This window comes from Electrophorus electricus, chromosome 7 (genome assembly GCF_013358815.1).
Source record: "Electrophorus electricus isolate fEleEle1 chromosome 7, fEleEle1.pri, whole genome shotgun sequence".
Taxonomy (NCBI): domain Eukaryota; kingdom Metazoa; phylum Chordata; class Actinopteri; order Gymnotiformes; family Gymnotidae; genus Electrophorus; species Electrophorus electricus.
Window position 1 is genome coordinate 26,082,265 of NC_049541.1, and position 15,000 is coordinate 26,097,264.

The 15,000-nt window shown below is 50.8% G+C and overlaps 1 protein-coding gene across 2 annotated transcripts in view; it reads right to left on the reverse strand.

The window, feature by feature from the left end:
• The window catches only part of bbs9 (Bardet-Biedl syndrome 9), a 90,534-nt gene that overhangs the window by 20,432 nt on the left and 55,102 nt on the right, over positions 1 to 15,000 (reverse strand). For both annotated transcript variants that reach the window (XM_035528760.1, XM_035528759.1), the window contains one exon: positions 14,534 to 14,656. In XM_035528760.1, coding sequence (XP_035384653.1) covers positions 14,534 to 14,656 — 123 coding nt within the window. The remainder of the gene's footprint in view (positions 1 to 14,533; positions 14,657 to 15,000) is intronic.

Here is a 15,000-nt window from a genome sequence, read left to right on the forward strand (position 1 = left end):
GGAGAGGAGGTGTGTGGGGTTAGTGTAGTGGGAAAGGAGCTGTGTGGGGCTCGTGTAGTGGGAGAGGAGGTGTGTGGGGTTAGTGTAGTGGGAGAGGAGGTGCGTGGGGTTAGTGTAGTGGGAAAGGAGCTGTGTGGGGCTCGTGTAGTGGGAGAGGAGGTGTGTGGGGTTAGTGTAGTGGGAGAGGAGGTGCGTGGGGTTCGTGTGGTGGAGGTTTTATGCGCGATATCACAGACTGAGGGCTGTGAGAGGGAGAATTATGGGAGGGGAGCATCGTGAGTAACAAAGAACAATGCTCACATTCACAAACCGTCTTCAACACAATGGTGAACACAAGCAACTCTATTACGTGCTGATGCTTAAGCTTAAGACAGAGACAGAGACAGAGACACACACACACACACACACACACACACACACACACACACACAAGACTCCATTTATCCAAGAATGCTTTGCTTACATTCATGCAAAACTAAAGAAAAAAAACAATAATGTACAAAATAAAGAAAAGAGAGAGAGAGAGAGGGAGAGAGGGAGAGAGAGAGAGAGAGAGAGAGAGAGAGAGAGAGAGAGAGAGTGAGAGAGAGAGAGAGAGAGGGAGAGAGAGAGAGAGGGAGAGGGAGAGAGAGAGAGAGAGAGAGAGAGAGGGAGAGAGAGAGAGGGAGAGAGAGAGAGGGAGAGAAAGAGGGAGAGAGAGAAAAAAGATGAGTGAACAGAGAGATGGAAGACTGCCCGAGGTCCCAACACTGACGTCAGCCACTGGCGTTCTGAATCGGACGGGACTAAAAGCAAACAGTGGTGCGGTGTCGGATTGCCCCGGGATTTAAGAGGGCAGGTCCGCTCCAGCTCGCAGAGGGGGCTCGCACTTGGACGGATTGTTTATTTGGAGAGAGGCGTGGAGGGATAGATGGAGAAAAGAAGATGCCGTGATTGGGATGAGGAAGAGTGTAGGAGAGGTGGGCTAGTGGCTGAGAGAGAGAGAGAGAGAGAGTTGGACTTTAATACCCAACTCATCCACAGACTGCATTGCTTACTCAAACAGGAATAAGGGGTCTATCTGCTCTGATGCTGGTTTAAGACACACAGTTTTTCATCTCAGTCAGTTTCTCACACTGGGTCCCTGGTGTTGACCCCTTGAATGAAATTCCTCTGTTAACGAGGGCTTCAGGATCGGATTAAATGTGGATTTCAGGAAGCGAACCTAAATAAAGTTAAAACCACGTGATTGCTTTCGCCTTGATCGCAGGGAAGGACCAATATTTGCCACTTGGGCTGCTAAAATATTTTGCTAAATTATGCAAATGAGGCAAACACCGTCCAACGCTGTCTGACCAGCACTGGGAGTGAACAGTGTAAGTGCAAACAGTCTCCGTGCACAGAGGTGCAGTCTAATGCAGAGTCCAGTCAGTGCCTGTTAGGCGCTCTGCGAGGAGCAGCCCAGCTGGGAGACGTGACCAGGGCCTGGGAACGCTGCGCTTAGGCAGAGAGATCCCCACAACTCAGACGGACGGAGATGAGCTACATTAATGTCAGGAGGCAAACAAACAGAGCCAGTGGAGGGAGAGAGAGAGAGAGAGAGAGAGAGAGAGAGAGTGAGTTCTGCACAGGTTGAGTGACTTTGGGTTCCTGTTTGAGGAAGTCTCAGCTCCACTGGAGTTATGTTGCTGCTCCATTCACAACTCCAGCTCCATCCAGAATCCCCACCCAGCCTGCACAGGACTGAGACAGGCCACAGGTCTCTCGGGACAGGTCTCCTGTAGTTCTCTCGGTAGCTGTACTACGAAGGTGGTGGGGCCACGCGTGATGTCATACTGGTAAACATGTAAGCAGCTCTGGATAAGAGTGCCTGGCAAACACTGAAAATGTAGTGAGAGCAGAACTCTCAGCCTCCTAATACTGCCGAGCGGAGGACACAGGAGCAAACAAACAAACAAAAAGCAGACTATAACACCTAAAGCACATGTCAAAATAAGGTGATGATTCAGATTATTTTCCAAATGGACACATGAATCTTAAGTGGTATACTCCGGCTGCCGGGCAGTGAAGCGTAGACTAGGTGCAGATTAGGTTCTGATGGATGTAATCTAAAATAAAACAGAAGAGTAGACTAGCATACAAGGCGAGCAGAACAAGCTTGCAGGGTTAGTTCAGCAGGTCAGAGATCATCGTGCTTACTGTAGTCATCTCAGACCCAGTCCAGCTCTCCAGAGAGAGAGAGAAACAGGAGCGATGAGCTTTCAGACACCCACACACACACAGACACGTACAGACATACACCCACACACAAAAACACAGATAGACACATACACACCCATACAGACAAAGACCTACACAACACACCCACTCACACACACAAACTTGCACGTTGTCTCTCGCAAGGCTATTGGTGTTGCAACAGTTCAGCGCTGGACAAGTGGTCTCTAACGTACGTGTGTACTCGTCTTCGTCACCGAGCCGTTCGTAAGTGCTCCCAGCGCACGGACTTGACCCCAGCTCAACTTCCACTGGGAAAGAAAAAAAACCCTTCAGCTGCCGTCGAAACGACCAGCAATAAAAGAACGCAGGAACCCCTCGCACTCTCCTCGCGGCCCCTAACTTTATTACCACAGATAAGCCATTTCAGGAGGGAGGTAACTGTCTGCACGCTGTTGCGTGATTAATTAGGGTTTGGAACTGGGAACGCCGGGAACGCCGTGAAGCCCCGTGGCGAAGGCGAAGGTTTCCTGGGCGGGAGAGCTCTCTCGGGAGCAACCGAGCAGTCCAGGCTGCGGGACAGACAGCAGCTGCTGACAGACCAGCAGAGAGACGGAGCACTGGGCATGTGAGAGCAGACCTCTGGGGGGGTGTATGCAGGCCACCGGGGCTGAGCAGACGATTGGAGCTGTAGGGAATGAGAGGAGGGGCTGTATGTAGTGCATTTATGTAGACTGTGAGGATGTATGTAGACTGCAGGGCATGCATGTAGACTGTAAGAGATGTATGTAGACTGTAGGGCACGTATGTAGACTGTAGGGCACGCATGTAGACTGTAGGGCATGTATGTAGACTGTAGGAGATGTATGTAGACTGTAGGGCACGTATGTAGACTGTAGGGCACGTATGTAGACTGTAGGAGATGTATGTAGACTGTAGGGCACGTATGTAGACTGTAGGGCATGTATGTAGACTGTAGGGCATGCATGTAGACTGTAGGGCACGCATGTAGACTGTAGGGCACGTATGTAGACTGTAGGGCATGCATGTAGACTGTAGGGCATGCATGTAGACTGTAGGGCACGCATGTAGACTGTAGGGCACGTATGTAGACTGTAGGGCACGTATGTAGACTGTAGGAGATGTATGTAGACTGTAGGGCACGTATGTAGACTGTAGGGCATGTATGTAGACTGTAGGGCACGTATGAAGACTGTAAGGGCTGTTTTGAAACAGTTGGGTGCATTGCTGTCACACGTGTGAGGTGTTCCATTTTCACACACACTCATTAAATTTCTCTCCAATAGGACCCCCCCCCCCACACACACCTTTTATGTGAGGCTAAAGGATTTGTTCCTTTAATATGTGTCTCTGAGGGGGGCGGTGGTGAGAGGGGCGGCTATGAGCCGTGGTCTGCAGGAAGCTGGCTCAGAGAGTGGGAAAAGTCTCCTCGCTGTACCCCAGGCCCGCGTTACTGCTGGCAACCCAGAGAAGGACTCAAATAAATCACCAACTTCCACAGGGGATGCTGGGGGGAATAATTTAATCTCACCACACACAGCCACCCACCCACACACCCACACACCCACACCCTTCCACCTCACTAATGAAAAGCTCCGTGCAACTGCGTCTCTGGAACAACTCTGGTCCTCCGCGTTGCTAGGAGACAATCTGCCCACCCACAGGCCAGACCGCTGCGGGGTACGTAATCCCGCCACCACCTCTCCCTCGTCCTGCCTGGCACAGGGATGTGTTCCTTGCACAGCTGCTGTGGCAGGCCAGGACCCCAGGAGACTCGCCCGCGCTTTTACTGCTTTTAAAGGACAGCGCGCCTTAAAAGAAGAGTTGGCCATTAGTGGTCGCTGCAGGGACGGGAAACATCGCAGGGCACAAGTGATCCCACCAGCTGTGGAGGTCTGGAGAACGAACAGCCTTGCTCCTGGACCGGGTCGAAGGAGAGGAGCCTCGCACAAGCGATCAGACAAACAGACAAGCACCACGTTTAGAGACGTCGCCGTCACGCTCACGGGAGTGCCCGACGGAGCCCGGAAGAGGGGGATGGGCGGAGAGGAAGAGGAAGAAGAAAAACGCCACCTCACCGATCGTTGCCCGTTTCATAATCTGACCTCAACGAACCGATAAATCTCAGGGACAAGCTTGCTTGCTTTTCTTAGCATTTCTTAGGACACTCCTTGCCAAAGAGTTTTTGCCGAGCTTCGGATCTGGAACGAAAGGAGAGAGAGCACCTCACAGTCGCGGTCCCCCCTAGCTGAGTCCCTGCTGACAGCGCAGAGGAAGTTGTCCTAAGACTAACGATGTTAGTTTATTGTTTTGTTGTTGTTGTTTTAAGCCCGCAGGGTCCAAGTCGGCCGGACGCTCTCGCGGCAAGGGTTTGTCACTAGTTTTGGGGGGTGTGGGGTGTGTCCACATGGAACACGCAAGGACAAATGGAGCCAGACAGGGAGACGTAGGGAGGAGCAGGACAGGACAGAGACACAGAGGAGAAGAGCTTGAGCAAGAAGCTGTGGAGAGAGAGAGAGAGAGAGAGAGAAATACACAAATGAGTGCAAATGAAAAAGTGCTGAGACCTCGCTTGGGTTCTAAATTTCACGCGCTCCATTGCAGAGTGAGATTTTACGCTCGCCTCCGCTATAAAAAGCAATCAGTTTGGCTTAAATCATGCCTGTCCAAGCTGTCGGAGAATCCAAACACAGAGGAACACTTGGGAAGAGCCGGGGACAGGAAAAAGAGAGAAATGGTAGTGAGAACCAATCGTCCAAAGGCATAAGAAGGTTTTCTAAAAAAATATTATGGTAAAAGAGCTGATAGCTTACAACCAAAAGTGTTTTAGCTTGAAAACCGGGCTGTCATCAAATCAATCTTTGAAAGATGCTACAAACTTTCAGTTTTAACATAAGGTTTAACATGACAAAACATTTTTTAACTGCTACGCCACACCTTCAGACTAGATTTCTGTTAGATTTACCTGAGAGATTCATCAGACCTCATCCAGTCCTGTTCAGTGCTTGTCTGTTTATTAATCGGGATATTGTGTGGGAACCTTATGAAACGTGAAGAGCTCTTCTTTAGAGGTACAGCCCTCAGTGGAGAGTCACTGCACCGAGGGTGAGTGCACTGTACAGTGACTACAGAGAAGAGTCATTGCACTGGAGAGTCACTGCATTATAAGGTCCATCTATTTTAGTTTGTGGGACAAAAAAAGGCTAAAATTGCAACATTGCTGTTCAACGTAATTTTACATAGTAATGTTAATTTTCAGGAATCAACATTACTAGGTTATTATTTGAAAAGTCCTTAATTCTAGAACCATTAATTGATCCCAATTCAGGGAGCTGTAATTACTAACTGTAAAAGTCATGGTGCTAACCTGTGCCCAGTGACTTCCATTCACTGTTTTCAGAGAATGCCTGAGTTCTTTCAGGCATAACGTTCCTGTGAAACTAGGACCAGTGTAGCTTTACCCAGTAAACCCACCCGCTGGTCTCCCCTGGTGCCCTGGGAGTCAAGGCATAAAGGGCCCAGACCCTCTGTGTACATCCACGGGAGCGCATCCATGAAGACAGGTGTAGTGATAGGGTATCAGAGACCACTGACAGGTGGACAGGACAGCCTGCTCTTTGGGAGACCATAGGAGGTAAAAATGAGAAAAGGCATTCCTCATATTATAGAACTCCTCGAGAAGCCAGCGCGGGCGTGGGAAATTTATGAGCTGTGGGGGAAAATGTTCACTGGAGAGTTTAAACCTCGCACTGTTCGAAGGAGCAGACTCAGACTTGCCAGTCTCATGGCTGACTGGAGGAAGTGGGTGGAAGACGGACGCTGGACAGGTGTGGACAGGAGGGAGGAGGGATGAAGTGAGAGAAGATGGGAAGTGAAGACGGACAAGGAAAAAACGGAGCGCGATTCCTCCGGCAGGTCCTGTGGGGACAGGAGCTCGGACCAGACTGGGGCAACATGCGCACATACGCGGACTCAACACCCCGCCATTCACACCCACATGCCTGCAAACACACAAGCTAGACGGACCACTCTGCCAAACCCTGCCTCACACAGACACACACACCCATGCAAGCAGCTCACAAATCTTGGCTCAGCTATTCAGCTTGCACTTATCAGATAAGAAATATGCGTGGGGATGGTAAGGGAGGTGCGGGACTGACCCCTGGCTGACCTTGCATAGCCTCTGGGAAGTGCACGCCTGCTCCGGACGCGCTGAGCCTGCAGAAACATTACTCATGCCAACTCGGATGGGACAGGATGGGAATGACAGGACAAGACGGGACAAAGAGGGGGAGACTGTCAGGGAACTCCATGACCTGGCAGTATGGATAACCTCGGAATAACAGGCTGACGAACTGGACCTCGGAATAACAGTCTGACAAATTGGACCCAGTCAAACTGCAACAGTGTCACACAGTCATGACCACACTGAGGATTATGGGCAAAGACACACCTGGCTGAAAGTGTAAGTGACATTCCACCACGTATTCAAGCTCAGCGTACAAAAGTGTCTGATTACTTCAAACTTGACTGAACGAGAGGATTAACGGAAAGTGTCTGATTACCTCAAACGTGACTGAACGAGAGGGTTAACGGAAAGTGTCTGATTACCTCAAACGTGACTGAACTAGAGGGTTAACGGAAAGTGTCTGATTACTTCAAACGTGACTGAACGAGTGTGTTAACGGAAAGTGTCCGATTACTTCAAACGTGACTGAACGAGAGGGTTAACGGAAAGTGTCTGATTACCTCAAACGTGACTGAATGAGAGGGTTAATGGAAAGTGTCTGATTACTTCAAACGTGACTGAACGAGAGGGTTAATGGAAAGTGTCTGATTACCTCAAACGTGACTGAACGAGAGGGTTAATGGAAAGTGTCTGATTACCTCAAACGTGACTGAACGAGAGGGTTAACGGAAAGTGTCTGATTACCTCAAACGTGACTGAACTAGAGGGTTAACGGAAAGTGTCTGATTACTTCAAACGTGACTGAACGAGTGTGTTAACGGAAAGTGTCCGATTACTTCAAACGTGACTGAACGAGAAGGTTAATGGAAAGTGTCTGATTACTTTAAACGTGACTGAACGAGTGTGTTAACGGAAAGTGTCCGATTACTTCAAACGTGACTGAACGAGTGTGTTAACGGAAAGTGTCCGATTACTTCAAACGTGACTGAACGAGAGGGTTAACGGAAAGTGTCTGATTACTTCAAAGGTGACTGAACGAGAGGGTTAGAGGAAAGTGTCCGATTACTTCAAAGGTGACTGAACGAGAGGGTTAGAGGAAAGTGTCCGATTACTTCAAACGTGACTGAACTAGAGGGTTAACGGAAAGTGTCCGATTACTTCAAAGGTGACTGAACGAGAGGGTTAGAGGAAAGTGTCTGATTACCTCAAACGTGACTGAACGAGAGGGTTAGAGGAAAGTGTCTGATTACTTCAAACGTGACTGAACGAGAGGGTTCACAGGATACATCATAAAGTCTTTAGCACAGCGTTTGCAGACACCATGACGTCCCATCTGTAATTAGACACGTGTGGGTGTGCGCCGTATCTGGCGGGACTGGCCCACAGCTCCAGGAAGGCATAACCAGGGATCCCTGATCCTCCAGAGAACTCCCGAACGGAGCGGGCAGAACGGAGGCCACGGAGCCCGATGCCTGTTTCACCAGATGGAAGAATGAGGGAAAGAAACATGGACAAGAGGTAAGCTGTGCTATTTAGAAAATGGTACACACCAAAAAGCACGGCTTCCCTCCGACACACCCTGGCAGTGCAAACGCACACGTGCACGTGCGCATGCACAAATAACCAATGCTGCAAGAGTGGGTCACGGCTTCCGAGAAATGTTCGCATTATTCCAAGAAGCAACCTCACCACCTTGCACAAATAACCCCATCAGGCCTGAGCAGGCACCGCGCGAGGGCCTCCACAGGGCCACTGCGGCCAGACCCCTGCCCGGAAACAGCGCAGGCAGGCGGGCTACGTCGCAGCTGGGACCTCCGGCCCTCTCTCCGGCCGGGCCCCTCTGTAGCACTGAGCTCTGATAAGGCCAGCCTGGAGGACAGCTAGCACTGCGGGGGAGCACACTACGGCTGTGCTGTTGCCGTTTCAGACGTGGGGACACACACACATACACAGGTTGGGCTGCGAGGCATGGGCCTCCCGTTCATCTGCGCGGGGCAGACAAAAAAACAGGAAGTGGGATTAGCGGACAAAGATCCGTCTGAGTAGGTCGCGCGGGGGCCAGCCCCGCGGAGCTCTCCAGTGCCGCAGACACTCAGCCGCGCTGTATGAGTGGAATGTCTGTGTGGGAGACTTCCATTTGGGAGTGTGTGTGTGTGTGTGTGTGTGTGTGTGTGTGTGTGTGAAAGCACCAAGTGGTGTGTGTTGAGGTGTACGTGCTAAAGGTTAAATGCATGTGTGTGTGTGCGTTGAAAACGCTAAACACTAAAAAAACATTAAGATCTGGTCGGTGGGGGTGTGTGTGTGTGTGTGTGTGTGTGTGTGTGTGTGTGTGTGTGTGTGTGTGTGTGTGTGTGTGTGTGTGTGTAACTAGCCAGGTGCCGTTCTCTTTTGGCTATTATGGGATGTTTGTGTGTTAGGAGAATCTGTATTTTTTTAACGTGCGTTTTATAAATTACACAGGCAGAGCTGTGCAATGACCGCGTTGTGTAACAACTCAAAAAATTTGGATTTTGCTGTAATTACTGTGTGTAATATATTAATCATAATAAAGTGTTTAAGTGTGCACAGGGAGCACGTGGGTCCCTGCACGCACACGACCACTCGTACCATTCCTCACAGAGCTCTCTGTCACACTCGCCGACGGCAGAACCGCTCCTGGGCCAGCACGGGCTTTTCCTGGCTCTAGTTCCCCCCCGAACCGGGCTCGGGTCCGGCCCCGGCACACAGACCCGGGGTTTTCACGGGCTGACGGAGCCAGCGCTAATGAATTAACGCAATTAAAGCCATGTGTGGACAGCAGCGCCATCAACACCCCTCTACAGTGCGGCTCCCTGGAGGGGGGCTACCTGGAAATGTCTCTCATTTCCATCCTTCAATATTTGGAATGGACGCCGTCCCGGCTTTTAGAAGGCAGCGAAAGGGACTAATCACTGCTGGACACGAGGACAGATACGTTTCTGTCTGTGTCCTGGGGAGGGGGACGGAGGGAGTGGGAAAGAGAAAAAGAGAGAAAAAGAGGGCGGGGGGGGGGGCACAGAAACGCGCACACACAAACACATACATGCACACAAACACATACACAATATATACACACACACACACACACACACACACCTATATATATATATATATATATATATATATATATATATATATATATATACACACACACACACACACACACACACACACACACACACACACACACACACACACACACACACACACACACACACACACACACACACACACACATCCCCCCTCACATGTACTCACTCAATGTATACTCGTGTGTATATATATGTAAGTATGTAGTATCCTCACAATGTTGTGGCCTTGGACCTTTGGCAGCTGCCGTGTGCAACACAACATTCAGTAAAACCATGTACCGTACATCTGGAAGCCTCATTTGATGAAACACACACACACACACACACACACAAAGTCCAGCGCTGTAGGCCAATCCCCAATCTCCCCTGACCAACCCAATAAAGAAGGTGAATGTTCTCAGCGCTGAACAGCTGTGAAGAGACAAGAGAGAGAGTCAATAACCCTCCACTCGCTGAACCAGCTCCCCATGACGACTGACCTCAGACCCTCACGTACCGCTTGGTCCTCAGTGATGACTAGACCTCACAAATCTGGCCCCCACTACCACTGTCCCTGACTACCAACTGGCAAAGGAGAAAACAGAAAAAAATGTATGTATGTATATATATGTATGTATGTATGTATGTATGTATGTATGTATGTATATGTATATGTATGTGTGTGTGTGTGTGCGCGCGCGCGCGCGTGTGTGAGTGAGTGAGTGAGAGAGAGAGAGAGAGAGAGGTATGAAGCATGGAAAGCACACATATGTTAGTCATTGAACGCGGTTGATCCCGTGTGCAGAGGGGTACGCGACACACTTAACGTCCAGGATCTGGAAAAGTATATTTTACAATTCATTGCTTCCTTCTCACAAAATTAAAAGTCTCTTGTTAAAAGCAGAACTTGTGAAAGGATAGCAGCTTTTATTACTGTGCAAACTGACGGCCTCTGTGTAGGCCCCACTCTGCAATCAGTCTGTTTTGTTTAAGTAAGGGATATGGCTCTGTGGGGTGTGTGTGTGTGATGTGTGTGTGTGTGTGTGTGTGTGTGTGTGTGCGCACACGTGTGTGTGCGCGTGGGAGGACTCTCTTCACCAACAGTGCATTAATTAGGTCCCATTCTACTGAAAAGATCACAGCAGGAGTACGCCATTACTGATGATGGATACACGGTTACGCTGTGGCTCCGATGCGTGTTAGGCCTGGAGCAGGAGAAGGAGACTTCAGATCCGGAACACAGGAACTCGGAAAAAAGCTTGAAGTCTTTCTGAGAATAACAACAAGGCTGAGGGCAGCCGGGGGTGTGGGGGTGGGGTTAGAGAGATCAGGGTGACAAAGAACGAGAGAAAGAGATGCAGAGACTGAGAGGTGGAGTGCCAAAGGAAAAAAAAACCCAGGAGATAGAAAGATAGAAGGAGAGAGAGAGAGAGAGAGAGAGAGAGAGAGAGAGAGAGAGAGAGAGAGAGGGAAAATAGCATGCAACAGACCCCCTCTCGCCACATACACACACCTGTGTGTGTGTGTGTGTGTGTCTGGGATGGCTTATAGCCATCTCTTGGTCCAGTTCCACTCCCTGGACCTCGCACACCTGCTTAACGAGATTTTAATAGGAGTGGCAGACAGACAGTGCCGCACGCACCGCCGCGCTCCAATAGGGCAGGGCCAACCCATCAGGCCCCGGGGACCACTCTCCATGCGCACGGAACTGGCGCACTCGCTCGCCATCTCCATCTGATAGAACATTCCAGAAACATTACTACAGTAAGGTAAACATACAGGCAAATCGGGCCCTAATTGCCAGGGGATGCGGCGGACGATGATGCAGAGCCAGGGCAGTCAAGGAGCGATCGTGTGAGTCCTACAAGGAAGTCTTTGCCAGGCCAACATGAGCCAAGCGTGGGAAGGCCACTCTACAGGGTCTGGAAAATAAACACGGGAACTGTAAACAGAGCTCGAGGAGATGTTGAGGTCTCCTGCTCTAGGCTGGCTGAGAGGCGACTGAAGGATCGGACACAGCAGCCCAGCTCCTTGCATCTCACCGGCCTGCGTCTGACGCTCAGAGATCGGGTGACCCAGGCTAACCGCCATAACGGTGGGGGTGGGGTCTCCGAGCACACAGCGATCTCTGGAGGTTTAGAGCGTTTAGGCTGAGCTCCGTGTACCTGCTAACTTAACCCCAGCCAGGACACCAGGGCCATAAACCACAGCTCTCTCCATCTCTCGCTTCCTCTGTCTCTCTCTCTCTCTCTCTCTCTCTTCTCGAGCGCTCCCTGGAGAGGGCGAACAGCTGAAGAAGACGGCCATGCTTATGACGATACCCGTAAATGAGTTTTAACCGAAGCCAGTCACCAGCAAAACAGCGCAGCGCTGGAAACATTCACTAGCCCATACGCGGAGCAGTGGGCAAGCGCCAGAACGCAACGGGACAGGAGACCGAACTGGATACGCAATGTGATTGAAAACTATGACTACACGTGTTATATTTGTATTTGTAGGTGCAGACACAGGTCTGGCGTCAGAAACCAGGTGGAACATCTGAACACCGATACAAGGAGGAGAAAGCAGGGCTGACACCCGGATCAGTGGGACTGGGCCGCTTGGTCTGGGGTTCTGGGAGAGTTTCACAGCTCCAGACCTCCAGCCCCAGGGCAGAGCCCACGAACCTGCGGGAGAACCACCCACCTGCTACCAAGTTCACGGCAGGAGTGAGAAAACTTCAGGAGTTTTCTCCAAGTTTCCTTCCCCAGCCGGCTGACCAGCCAGACTTTCCGGAGTGAGAGGTGAGATCCTTGGACTGCCACTCCAAATTCGCCAACAATCACCTTTATTGCAGCGAGGACAGGACCAGGGCGGCCAGATCTCTGCTCCGACGGGAACGTCCACTAGGACCAGGGAGCACCCACGGAGCCCATGAGAGTCGGTCTAGTAGTGCTGTAATTGCAAGTAGGCTACTGTTTGTGTGTGTGTGTGTGTGTGTGTGTGTGTGTGTGTGTGTGTGTGTGTGTGTGTGTGAGTGAGAGAGATGGGGGAGGGGTGATGAGACTGAAAGAAAAGACACTCTCCCTTTCATCTCGGTTTCGTCCTGCTTTCATGTGTTCTGCCCAGGGAGAAGAGCAGTGCACATCCAAAGCCTCCTGTTTGAAGCCTTTCAACTCCATAGAGATGCTTCCTGCCTGTTCTGCACCCTGCTCGGAGGTGCCTTCTCCCTAATTATCTTTATGACGGCTCTGTGTGAGTGTGTGTGTGTGTGTGTGAGAGTGTGTGTGTGTGTGTGTGTGTGAGATCTGGCTATTGAAGCGTACACCCCGGCAGTTGCACCTTGCTTTACTTTAAAAAACAACCCCCAGACCATCAACCACCCCCACCCTCATATGAAGATGTGCACTACAAACTAAACTAATTAAGAAGTCACATCATTTCCACGGTTGCTTCTCGGAGCCTGCTCGGAGCTCTTTCAGGTGTCCTGGATCTCCTGCGTCCTTTATGAGGTGAGGAAGGGGGAGGGGGAGTCTGTGTGTTTTTTGGCACAGGTGGTATCCAAAATCTGGAGGCGGCCGGGAGGCTTCAGACGGCCCACGTACAGCTCCGCTGCAGATCCGGCATACGCCTCCTCCTCCTGCTCCTCCCGCGCTCGAGCCGTCAAACTTTTTGGGGCCGTGACCACGTTTTGCATACTGAAGCAAGACCCGTAAAGACTGGAATAAAATGACTAGACATCTGCTAAACATTACACACTGTTTTCAGTTCCAGCCTATAAGAACAGCATCGTGCGTTTACCACTGAGCCTTCTTAAGACATGGCTGTTCACGTCACGTTCTTAAGATATGGCCATTCACGTCGTCTTAAACGGTATTCGGAGGTCTTTCATCTACCGACACCGCAGACATGACTGATGGATTCTGCCACGTGACGCGTTGAAACTGCATCCTTTGAGCAAGGCTGTTTGGGTCTCTAGTTCATCTGTTTGTCTTGGGTTTCCAGCTGCTGCTTGCAATGGTGGCGTGTGGCAGCGTCCCCGTGCTAAGCGCACTTGTTCTCCCAGTGTTTGTTTTACCTGTTTTGCTTTCGGTGCTTTAATTGGATTCTGTTGGCGGGCGAGAGGTGCAGAAAACACACACGGGGGCGTGCGTGTGTGTGTGCGCATTTAAGGATCGCCCAAGTTCCTCCAGCTCCTCAGTGCGGTTTTGCTCATTATCTACGATGCCTGGGTGGATTAACCACATTAAGGCATGTGGATTGAGCATGTTCAAACACGAGCACGCACGCACGCACACACACACGCACACACACACGCACACACACACGCACACACACACGCACACACACACACAGAGAGCAGAGAGCTTGGTTAGCAGACGCTTCTAATGTGGTGCGGGATGAACACCAAACATTATGATTATTCCTCGCTGTGTGTGCATATGCACGTGCATGCGAATGAGACGTTATTGGAAACCACAGGCGTTGGGTCCAGCTTGGAGGCTCAGCCAAGCCGGCAGGCACCTGCGCGAGCTGGGCAGAGCCGTCCGCATGCAGCAGAGATGCAGAAACCAGCCCCTGAAACCAGCCCCCCCCACATACTGGAAAATCATGGGTATACAAAAAACAACAACAGTATGTTCATTTCCTGTGGGCATGAAGGTATTCCCTACACACACACACACACACACACACACACACACACAGTGCTCTCCCCTCTCTGCTACACATTTTAGTCAGACACAAGGCACACAGCTTTGATTCATTTCCAAAAATAAATAAATAAACTCCCCATATTTGGAGCATCATGGTGAAATCTCGAGTTTGATAATGACCGGAAAAATTGCAATTCATCAGCTATTATGGCCAATCAGGCCAGGGGGGAGCGGGCAGGGAGGAGACCAGAGGAGAGTAGAACCAGATGGCCCAGTGCGGGACACCCAGACACCCAGGGTGACACAGTGCTCCGTCCACACGACTGGGGACCAAACCCCAGAAGCGCGTTCCACAGGCCCAGGTGGGTGGGTGGGGTGGCGGGACGTGTGGGACGATAGCTTACCTGTCTTCCTCCGGACCTTCTTGGAGGGTGGATTTTTCTTGAGTAGTCGGGCAGTGGCCTCCTGATGAAGAGTGGGCTCCTCTTCTTCCTCAGCAATGGGCTCTGGGACTCCCTCAGAAGCAGCTGCGTGGGAAAAACGCACGCGCTGTAAAGTGCACAGTATACGCCGTATATATACACACACACACACACACACACACACACACACACACACACACACACACACATCTATGCCGATAAAGAAATATATTCACTAATACACATATGCACGCACACACACACCCACAGCCCAACAGGATGCAGGCATCGAGCATCAGGTCTCTCTAACTGTCTGTGTGTGCTGGTCTCCATCAGGGGAACCCCCCCCACCACCCCAGGGCTGCATGAATCGCATGCATTGTGCCGCTGCCTCCCTTCCTGTACCCCGTTTCCCACAATCCCAAAGGTTATTTCACAGCACTTCCTTT